The 12,207-nt window shown below is 41.7% G+C and overlaps 1 protein-coding gene across 1 annotated transcript in view; it reads right to left on the reverse strand.

The window, feature by feature from the left end:
- Positions 1-12,207, reverse strand: part of LOC138638055 (solute carrier family 12 member 9-like) — a 415,221-nt gene that overhangs the window by 176,121 nt on the left and 226,893 nt on the right. The window contains exon 8 of the mRNA XM_069727024.1: positions 10,087-10,169. Within this exon, the coding sequence (XP_069583125.1) occupies positions 10,087-10,169 (83 nt within the window). The remainder of the gene's footprint in view (positions 1-10,086; positions 10,170-12,207) is intronic.

Consider the following 12,207-nt stretch of genomic DNA (forward strand, 5'->3'; position numbering starts at 1 on the left):
GGATAGTGTTACTCGCCAACCTGTGCTCCTAGTCCTTATCAGCTGCACGTGGTGGTCCGGAAGGATGATGCAGTGATGAATTAAACAAACTTTATTTACAGTACCTTGATGAGATGAGATGTCAGGGAAGATGAAGGAATGAAGATGAGGTAGGAGTGAGGACTGTAGGTTAGAGCTGTTATAGAAGCTCCAGGTTAGAGGTAATAAGACAATCCTTTCTCCAGCTCTGCAACATGTGTGTTCTAAGATGGCATGGAGTACAAACAGGAAGAGAAGGAAAAAGATAGGAGGAGCTATAGACAGAGAGGTATGATGGGAAAGTACCATAACAAAATATTACAGTGTAATACAATGACCAGTAGATGGCAGCAAAGTATAACAAATACAATAGATGATAGAACTAAGTATATTACCATTACATACAGTTAGGGCCAGAAATATTTGGACAGTGACACAATTTTCGCGAGTTGGGCTCTGCATGCCACCACATTGGATTTGAAATGAAACCTCTACAACAGAATTCAAGTGCAGATTGTAACGTTTAATTTGAAGGGTTGAACAAAAATATCTGATAGAAAATGTAGGAATTGTACACATTTCTTTACAAGCACTCCACATTTTAGGCGGTCAAAAGTAATTGGACAAATAAACATAACCCAAACAAAATATTTTTATTTTCAATATTTTGTTGCAAATCCTTTGGAGGCAATCACTGCCTTAAGTCTGGAACCCATGGACATCACCAAACGCTGGGTTTCCTCCTTCTTAATGCTTTGCCAGGCCTTTACAGCCGCAGCCTTCAGGTCTTGCTTGTTTGTGGGTCTTTCCGTCTGAAGTCTGGATTTGAGCAAGTGAAATGCATGCTCAATTGGGTTTAGATCTGGAGATTGACTTGGCCATTGCAGAATGTTCCACTTTTTGGCACTCATGAACTCCTGGGTAGCTTTGGATGTATGCTTGGGGTCATTGTCCATCTGTACCATGAAGCGCCGTCCAATCAACTTTGCAGCATTTGGCTGAATCTGGGCTGAAAGTATATCCCGGTACACTTCAGAATTCATCCGGCTACTCTTGTCTGCTCTTATGTCATCAATAAACACAAATGACCCAGTGCCATTGAAAGCCATGCATGCCCATGCCATCACGTTGCCTCCACCATGTTTTACAGAGGATGTGGTGTGCCTTGGATCATGTTTCTTCTCCAAACTTTTTTCTTCCCATCATTCTGGTACAGGTTGATCTTTGTCTCATCTGTCCATAGAATACTTTTCCAGAACTGAGCTGGCTTCTTGAGGTGTTTTTCTGCAAATTTAACTCTGGCCTGTCTATTTTTGGTATTGATGAATGGTTTGCATCTAGATGTGAACCCTTTGTATTTACTGTCATGGAGTCTTCTCTTTACTGTTGACTTAGAGACAGATACACCTACTTCACTGAGAGTGTTCTGGACTTCAGTTGATGTTGTGAACGGGTTCTTCTTTACCAAATTAAGTATGCGGCGATCATCCACCACTGTTGTCATCCGTGGACGCCCAGGCCTTTTTGAGTTCCCAAGCTCACCAGTCAATTCCTTTTTTCTCAGAATGTACCCAACTGTTGATTTTGCTACTCCAAGCATGTCTGCTATCTCTCTGATGGATTTTTTCTTTTTTCTCAGCCTCAGGATGTTCTGCTTCACCTCAATTGAGAGTTCCTTTGACCGCATGTTGTCTGCTCACAGCAACAGCTTCCAAATGCAAAACCACACACCTGGAATCCACCCCTGACCTTTTAACTACTTCATTGATTACAGGTTAACGAGGGAGACGCCTTCAGAGTTAATTGCAGCCCTTAGAGTCCATTGTCCAATTACTTTTGGTCCCTTGAAAAAGAGGACGCTATGCATTACAGAGCTATGATTCCTAAACCCTTTCTCCGATTTGGATGTGGAAACTATCATATTGCAGCTGGGAGTGTGCACTTTCAGCCCATATTATATATATAATTGTATTTCTGAACATGTTTTTGTAAACAGCTAAAATAACAAAACTTGTGTCACTGTCCAAATATTTCTGGCCCTAACTGTAAATGTCCATGTATGGCTGAAAGTCTATCAGCATAAACTGAACAGCACACTCTATGAATCAGCCAGAGACAATCAGGTGTAATTTTTAGATTTGGAAGGGTTCCAAATAGGTGGACCCACAACAATCTGCAAGTTTACTCTCCTTTAATCTCGATGGGGAGTAACAACCAAACTTGATATAAACCCTTTAAATCGCTTGGTCAATAAAGAATGCAGGTAAAGGGAATCTGTCTTGACAGATAAAGCTAGTAACCTACATATATGGGGTTAATTTGCAGATTAACCCCTTCATGACCCAGCCTATTTTGACCTTAATGACCTGGCCGTTTTTTGCAATTCTGACCAGTGTCCCTTTATGAGATAATAATTCAGGAACGCTTCAACGGATCCTAGCGGTTCTGAGACTGCTTTTTTCGGGACATATTGGGCTTCATGTTAGTGGTAAATTTAGATAGATACCTTTTGCGTTTATTTGTGAAAAAAATGGAAATCTGACGAAAATTTAGAAAATTTCGCAATTTTCGAATTTTGAATTTTTATTCTGTTAAACGAGAGTTATGTGACACAAAATAGTTAATAAATAACATTACCCACATGTCTACTTTACATCAGAACAATTCTGGAAACAAAATTTTTTTTTGCTAGGAAGTTATAAGGGTTAAAATTTTACCAGCGATTTCTCATTTTTACAACACAGTTTACAAAACCATTTTTTAGGGACCATCTCACATTTGAAGTCAGTTTGAGGGGTCTATATGGCTGAAAATACTCAAAAGTGACCCCATTCTAAAAACTGCACCCCTCAAGGTGCTCAAAACCACATTCAAGAAGTTTATTAACCCTTCAGGTTCTTTACAGCAGCAGAAGCAACATGGAAGGAAAAAATGAACATTTAACTTTTTAGTCACAAAAATGATATTTTAGCAACAATTTTTTTTATTTTCCCAAGGGTAAAAGGAGAAACTGGACCCCAAAAGTTATTGTACAATTTGTCCTGAGTATGCCGATACCCCATATGTGGAGGGGAACCACTGTTTGGGCGCACGACAGGGCTCGGAAGGGAAGGAGCGCCATTTGACTTTTTCAATGAAAAATTAGCTCCAATCATTAGCAGACACCATGTCGCGATTGGAGAGCCCCTGTGTGCCTAAACATTGGAGCTCCCCCACAAGTGACCCCATTTTTGCAACTAGACCTCCCATAGAACTAATCTAGATGTGTGGTGAGCAATTTAAACCCCCAAGTGCTTCACAGAAGTTTATAGCGCAGAGCCGTGAAAATAATAAATCATTTTTCTTTCCTCAAAATTATTTTTTAGCAAGCAATTTTTTTATTTTCACAAGAGTAACAGGAGAAATTGGACCCCAAAAGTTATTGTCCAGTTTGTCTTGAGTACGCTGATACCCCATATGTGGGGGGAACCACTGTTTGGGCACACATCGGGGCTCAGAAGGGAAGTAGTGACGTTTTGGAATGCAGACTTTGATGGAATGGTCTGCGGGCGTCACGTTGCATTTGCAGAGACCCTGATGTGCCTAAACAGTAGAAACCCCCCACAAGTGACCCCATTTTGGAAACTAGACCCTCTAAGGAACTTATCTAGATAGGTGGTGAGCACTTTGAACCCTCAAGTGCTTCAAAGAAGTTTACAACGCAGAGCCGTGAAAATAAAAAATAATTTTTCATTCCTCAACAATTATGTTTTAGCAAGCAATTGTTTATTTTCACAAGGGTAACAGGAGAAATTGGACCCCAATATTTGTTGCCCAGTTTGTCCTGAGTATGCTGGTACCCGATATGTGGGGGTAAACCACTGTTTGGGCGCACGTCGGGGCTCGGAAGTTAGGGAGCACCATTTGACTTTTTGAACGCAAGATTGGCTGGAATCAATGGTGGGGCCATGTTGCGTTTGGAGACCCCTGATGTGCCTAAACAGTGGAAACCCCTCAATTCTAACTCGAACACTAACCCCAAACACACCCCTAACGCCAACTCTAGCCATAACCCTAATCACAACCCTAACCCCAACCACCCCTAACCACAGCCCTAACCACAACACACCCCTAACCCTAATCTCAACCTTAACCCTAATCCTAACCCTAATCCCAACCCTAACTCTAACCCCAACCCTAACCACAACCTCAACCCCAACACACCCATAACCATAACCCTAACCACAAGCCTAATCTTAACCCTATTTCCAACCCATTGCCCTAATTCCAAAGCTAACTCTAATTCCAACCCTAACCCTAAGGCTATGTGTGCCCACGTTGCGGATTCGTGTGAGATTTTTCCGCACCATTTTTGAAAAATCCGCAGGTAAAAGGCACTGCGTTTTACCTGCGGATTTACCGCGGATTTCCAGTGTTTTTTGTGCGGATTTCACCTGCGGATTCCTATTGAGGAACAGCTGTAATCCACTGCGGAATCCGCACAAAGAATTTACATGCTGCGGAAAATACAATGCAGCGTTTCCGCACGGTATTATCCGCACCATGGGCACAGCGGAGTTGGTTTTCCATAGGTTTACATGGTACTGTAAACCTGATGGAACACTGCTACCAATCCGCTGCGGATCCGCAGCCAAATCCACACCGTGTGCACATAGCCTAATTCTAACCCTAACCCTAGTTCTAACCCTAATTCTAATCCTAACCCTAACCTTAACCCTAGCCCTAACCCTAGTGGAAAAAAAAAATATATTTTCTTTATTTTATTATTGTCCTTACCTATGGGGGTGATAAAGGGGGGGTTCATTTACTTTTTTTTATTTTGATCACTGTGATAGGTTTTATCACAGTGATCAAAATGTACCTGTAACGAATCTGCCGGCCGGCAGATTCGGCGGGCATACTGCACATGCACCCACCATTTTGGAAGATGGCGGTGACCATGGACAAGACGGACGGACACCGGGAGGCTCGGAAAGTATGAGGGTGTGAGATCGGAGCACGGTGGTGGGGGGGGTGCATTGGAGCACGGGGGAGCGGACAGGAGGACGGAGGGGAGCAGAACACAGTATGGAGGACTGGGGAGGAGATCGGTGGCGGGGGCAGATCAGGGTTTCCAGCCATGGCTGATGATATTGCAGCATCAGCCATGGCTGGATTGGAATATTTCACCACTTTTCATGGGTGAAATATTACAAATTGCTCTGATTGGCTGCTTCACTTTCAACAGCCAATCAGAGTGATCGTAGCCACGGGGGAGCTAAGCCACCCCCTCCCCCCTGGGCTGAAGTACCACTCCCTCTGTCCCTGTAGGTCGGGTGAAATTGGAGTTAACCCTTTCACCCGACCTGCAGGGACGCGATCATTCTGTGACACAGCATATGCGTCACAGGTCAGATTGGCACCGACTTTCATGACGCATACGCTGTGTCACAGGTCGGGAAGGGTTAATAGTGCTAGAAAGGTGACCGGCCACAATTCTTTTTCTGAGAGAAAATGAACTTTATTTCACATGGAAGCTGATGGCTTTCAGTCATACAGGCGTTCCGTTATGGCCTCAGTCACCGCTCACGGTGTGAGCTGTGGCAATTAGCACGTCCTGGCACTTTGCCAAGGTGTGGTTACAGCTGCCGAGCCTGTACACCGTGATGACAAAGCCAACGGCTCCTCGAAGGAATAAAGTTCATTTTCTCCCGGGAGCCTTTCAATAATGTGGCCGGGAATCTTTCTAACTCTATTAACCTGCAGGAAAACCCAATATTTGCAGGTCAGTAGCGTTATCTTACATGGCAAGCTCCCTTTAATTTCTGCGTCTTACTCACAAAACAGTGTGGGCTGGAATCCCAAGAGTGTCACTTTATTCTATGGTTTCAGGCTGACTAAGTCCTAGGCAGCTCTTGATCACTGTCTTTGCTCATCCTTTTGTGTTTCTGACTGATTATTCATGCCAGTCTGTGCCTGCATTCCTAAACATATCTTCATGCACGATGGCTCAGTGATTAGTACTGCAACCTTGCAGCGCTGGAGTCCTCGGTTCTAATCCCACCAAGGGCAACATCGGCAAGGAGTTTGTATGTTCTCCCCATGTTTGCGTGGGTTTCCTCCGGGTTCTCCGGTTTCCTCCCACACTCCAAAGACATACTGATAGGGAATTTAGATTGTGATCCCCATCGGGGACAGCGATGATAATGTGTGCAAAAACTGTAAAGCGCTGCAGAATATGTTAGCGCTAAATAAAAAGAAATATTATTATTATTCATGTTCCTCCGCTTCTTTGCTCGTTTTTCTGCCACTAAGATGAGTTTTCCGTCTCGTCTTATGGTTTTGCCCTTTCGTACAATGCTCATACTTGACTCATAAAAACTGCTGGGTTGGTTTTGTGCTAATTGCTTCACTGACTTTGTCCCTCAGACTACACTTATCCTTCCTGTTGCTTCTGGATATCTTAAGTTTGCATAAATTAATCTGGACTATAATCATGACAGCCCAGAGTTCGGGGAATAAAAGCCTACTACTGCTTTCAAATTTTAAGCCTCATACACTTTAGATGGCTGTTGGCAGAACGATGATTTGGCTGATCGTTCAGCCAGTAGCTATCTTGTCTGACTCTTCCATACAAAGGAGAGCTTGTTCAGCCGAGTGCTCCTGTGTTCCCTCTAAAGGTACCGTCACACACAGCGACGCTGCAGCGATATAGAAAACGAGCCGATCGCTGGAGCGTCGCTGTTTAGGTCGCTGTAGAGACGTCAAACACAGCAACTCCACAACGATGCAGGAGCGATCCTGTGACGTAACGGCGACTCACTTATCGTTCTCGCTGGTTGTTAGCTCCATGTTAAACATTGCTGGCATCGTTGCTTTTGATGTCAAACACGACGATACACGCCGACCTGATGACCAAATAAAGTTCTGGACTTCTAGCTCAAACCAGCGATGGCACAGCGGGATCCAGATCGCTGCTGCGTGTCAAACACAACGAGATCGCTATCCAGGACGCTGCAACGTCACAGATCGTTGTCATTCTCGTTTTAAAGTTTCTGAGTGTGAAGGTACCTTAAGAGAGCTGCTGCCAGATATCTCTGTTGGAGACTCATTTCTTAAAAAACAAAATGATCGGCAGTCCGAAATCAGATATGCTGCATCCTTATCTCCCCCTGTAATTATTTGTCGGAGGCCCTCGAATACATTAGACTGTTGTGGCTGACGTTAGTCTAGAGTATATTGGACTTTTACACCTTACAGCTCCTACCAGAGACATGACATGCTTTGGATTTCTCACCAACAATCAGAAGATATTAAGTTTTCTAATGATAATTTTTTTTAAACCATCAAATTCAAGTGTATCAGCATCTTTTATTAAAACTGACAGTTTACAATTAAATGATTGGGGCAGTGTAAGTGCCATGTCTCAATTCAAGTGAAAATGAGATTTGGATAACTGAAATAAAAGTCCTACAAGCTGAACCGTTGGGACTGATAAACACTTAATTAAAGTCACTGCTGTCTAAGTTGATTGTACTGATAACTGAAAATATCACTTCTCATACTTTCTGCAACAAATACAAGTACTCCCAGAATATAATTGATATATGAAAGGTAAAACTAATTTTTTTATTGTTTGTTTTCTTGGGTTTTCATCATTTATTTTAATTACTTACATACAGATCTGATCCCATTTTTGCAACAAATGTATAGAAAAACTCTATATGCAAATTGTCTCTTCCAAGAGAAAGAGGACTTGAGCTTCACGACTTAAGATAAAAGCCAAACCAGAATTTCAATTTCCAGACATGTGTTTCGATGTGTTACCCCTCGTCAGCGTAAAGCATGAGATCTGATTTGGCTGTTTGAGATGCCTCTGACTGGGGTTTAAAGGGTAATGTGTCTCCTTGTGGAGCGGGACATGCCAGGGTGACAAGAATTGTAGGCCGTGTTATGCTCGTCTGGGAAATTAAATATGCAAATAGACTCTTCAAAAAGGAAAAGGACTCCAGAGGCCTCCTCAAACAGCCAAATCAGATCTCATGCTTTGCACTGAGGGGAGGCAAGACCCCAAAACATGCATCTACAAATTGAGATTCTGATTTGGCTTTTATCCTCAGTAATGCATGAAGGGTTGATATTTACTTCAAGGATTGCCATTTCCAATAGGTGGCACTAGAGTTCAAGTCTTTGTCTCGGAAGAGAAAAATTGCATATTTAATTTTCCAGAGGAGCAGGGCATTGCACAGCCTATATGTCTCCTTACGTCCACAGGGAGAAATGTTACCCTAGTTTACTATTAGTAGAGTCCATCCCAAGATCAAGGTAGTACTGCACAGGACTACTATAACATACATGCGCTTTCAGAAGCACTTCCCTTGTAGTATCTTATGCCAGTGAGGAAGCAGAAGTAAAAAAAAAAACAACTTGGTCCAAAGGGGAACCACAGACAGCAGGGGGGATCTCAAGTTTAGACCAGGTCAAGGATTGAAGAAAGAAGCAGCACATACGGTAATTCTACAATCTCCCTTAGCAAATCCCAGACATAATATTATGTGAAATAATCCATTAAATTAAGTGCAGTGGGTAGGACATAATGATAACAGATATATAAATATCTCGATACCTAGAGGCCATAATGTTTGCTGCAGTAATACTGAGCCGTGTGTCTTTTTCAGCTACTATATTCATTTGTGAGGTTTCTGTTCAGTGCAAACGATTGGTTCACATGCATATTATTTATCTGTACAGCAACACCAGGTACACAAGGGTTTATTTATTTCTCTTACAAGCATTACAATAAAAATACAATCAAAGGAATAAATAATCTAAATGGGCTAAATGCAGCAAGACAGTAATAGAACACACTTTCCCACATTAGCATTTTTTTCCAATAAAGCTCCTCTCTCTGTACCCGGCTGCTGATTTGCGAGTTTCCATTTCATTTTGCTTTTCTCTTCAGTTCCAGCTATTTTATCAGCTGCGTTTTCTTTAGCCCCTGAAATATATCTATGATAGATCTCCACAGCAGCAGCGCAGTGTGACCAGTGGGTTGTCGGGACACCCTGCCTGAACATCACTGATCTACGTAATCGATCCTAGGCTGTCGGAAGTAAATGATGAGTATAGACGGTGATAGAGCTGTACTCTGCAAACACTGACCCATAGCTAGGGAGGAGAGGATGAGGCTGGGGGGCAGCCAACAAAGCGTTAATCAGGCAGAATTACTATAAGTTATGTCATGTTAAACAGCTCATTTAGTGATTCAGTTTAACATACGAAAATAGAGCAAATATTCTAAATCTCTTGTTTAGAAAAAAAAAAAAGTTGCAGCAAAAACAAATTCGGGATTTTTTTAATAAGTTGCATTTATTTAGTGGCACCTATTTATGCAACATCAGATCTATAAAACAATTTTGGCAAGCACAGCAATCAGACATTTTGTGTAGTTGATGATGAGGTTTGTGCACATGTCAGGAGGAATTTTGGTCCACTCCTCTTTTCAGATCATCTCTAAATCATTCAATTTATATAATTCATGTAATTTTCTGGATTTTATTTTTGATATTCTATCTCTTAATGTTAATATGAACCTACCCTTAAAATTATAGACTGTTCATGTCTTTGCCAGTGGGCAAACCTACAAAATCAACAAGGGATCAAATACTTATTTCCTCACTGTAGATATTGCAATATGTTGGCAACTTGTTCTGGAAGAGTTTGTGCTGTCCTTAAAAATTATAGAGGTCATACAATAAACTAGATGTAGTAGATTTTGATGTGGGATGTATTTAGTTTTGCATCCATTAATTTGAGTAAAACCAAAGATTTTGTAATGAAAATTATATTATTAACCTTACTTTCATGCTATGTGTTAGAAAAATGTTCTAAGAACTCAGTCGTGTCAAAATTTTGGTAATTGTTTTTGCGTTTAGTGAGATGTTGAATATATCTTAGTGTATTCATTTATGCTGAGCACTGTAGAGACGGTATATAGGTAAGTTTTATTATCAATATACCCATTCTGCATAGTTATATGAACTCATTCAATGTCATAGTCAACTTGCAAAACATCATTAAAAATTGTACCTGAACCAAGAACCAGGACAAGATGACAGACATCCATGGGTTGCCTCCTTTTGAAGTAATCTTTGCTGGTAAAAAGAGTTTTCCTGTGAAAATATACAAAGTATATATCATTAGCCCAAATTAACATACAAGATAGGTGTCTTCCTGTAGGAAGGAAAGGTATCATGTGGAAGCTCAAGAACGACCAATGGCTTTTTTTTTTTACTTATACCAGTTATTACATGTTCTCTAGGTAGTACTGCAACACAGAAGATGCTGAGCATGGCTCTGCCTAGAGTGAATGTCTACATCAATCAGGAAAATAATAGGCCCCCCCGCTGTTGGAGAAACCCCCATCCAGATTAGGTCACCAGCCAAGATCCTGCACTTTAACGTCCCCGAAAAGAGGAGCAAAATGCTTTGCATTTCTTCCCTATCTTATGATACCCCTAAAGTCCGTTTTGTGGCCTTGCTTCAAATCATGGTGGCAGTTTGTGGACTGAAATTAGCATCCACATCAATGAACAAATGCCCAAGTGGCAGCTTTAGGTGTATCTCTCTGAAGAGGTGGGTCATGTGGCCAAAAAAAAAATATATATTTAGGTCCGCATAGCTTATTCAGTTGTATAAGGCATTGCAAAAAAAACAGAAAACAGAATAGTTGAAACGTTTTTTTCCCCTTTCGTACTCACTCTCTCATGGAAGAGAATGGCATCCTGTTAGCAAGCGTCAGTTGTAGGAGTTGTCTTCCAGAGGATAATACTGGCACCACTAGAACTTGCTGATTTAACAGCAAAGAAAAAAGATAAAAGGCATCGGTTATGGCATTCCCTACTGCTAAAATAGCATATGCCATTTTAAGCCTGAGTTAACTGAACCTTATCTACAGACAATGGAGCTGGAGAGGAATTCATTTTAGAACAATTTTTGGAATTCGTATATAGAGAATCCAGAGGATGAACAACGGGAATTACTTCATAACAAACCTCATTCACACCTGATTGCCCTTAACTGGGGATATATTCGCATGCAGGAGTCTGCTATAGACTCAGTCTGCTGCAAATCATCTTTTAACTTCCATCTTTTAAATTACATCTTTTTAATTATGATTCTGAATTAGACTGAATTCTAGAATGCATTTGGCTACTCATCACTACTACAATATTATCATCATCTGCACCATCTAATCGAGCTGTTCTCCTCTTCCCACAGGTATGCACTGACTTTACCCAGCTCTCCCAGATTTCTGAATGTCTCTGTATACTGCATTGATTTTCCATGGTATGCACTGACTTTACCCAGCTCTCCCAGGCTTCTGAATGTCTCTGTATACTGCATTGATTTTCCATGGTATGCACTGACTTTACCCAGCTCGCCCTGGCTTCTGAATGTGTCTGTATATTGCACTGGCTTTTCTATGCATCCCCTGGATCTGAGTGTCTTGGTGCAGCACATATAATCCTTTTAGTATGCTTTCTTACCTATCAGCTTGTTTTCCATGACCTGTTTTCATGTATCTCATTGTGTGATCCTGACATCTCTTTGAGTGGTCAGTCTTACCCCTCCCTCACTTTATGACCTTTGCTTAACTCTCTACATCTGGTCTCCCATACCCAGCCACCCCCTCATTCACACCTGATTGCCCTTAACTGGGGATATAGTCACATGCAGGAGTCTGCTATAGACTCAGTCTGCTGCAAATCATCTTTTAACTTCCATCTTTTAAATTACATTTTTTTAATTATGATTCTGAATTAGACTGAATTGGACTGGAATTGACTGGAAGGTAACAGAACACCGACCACTACAATGTTTTGGTTTCTTTTCTCTTTCACCCCCATACTACTTTCCTTCTTACAATCTCCTGCAATCCCTCCACCTAGTAAGGAACTAGTCATTTCTTCCTCCATACTCCCCAGCCATCTCACCTTCTCCTCAGAACTGTTCCTCCACATACAATCCTTTTTCTCCAGACACACACGGCCGCATCATGTCCTATCCTGCTCCCACCTTCTAATGATCTGTCTGTTACTCCTCATTGCTGGTGACATATCCCCAAATCCCGGCCCTCCTCAATTCATCCCCACACTCGTTTCTAACCCCCTGCCACGATCCTCCGCACATTTTCCCAACCACGACAAC

This window comes from Ranitomeya imitator, chromosome 5 (assembly GCF_032444005.1).
Source record: "Ranitomeya imitator isolate aRanImi1 chromosome 5, aRanImi1.pri, whole genome shotgun sequence".
Taxonomy (NCBI): Eukaryota; Metazoa; Chordata; class Amphibia; order Anura; family Dendrobatidae; genus Ranitomeya; species Ranitomeya imitator.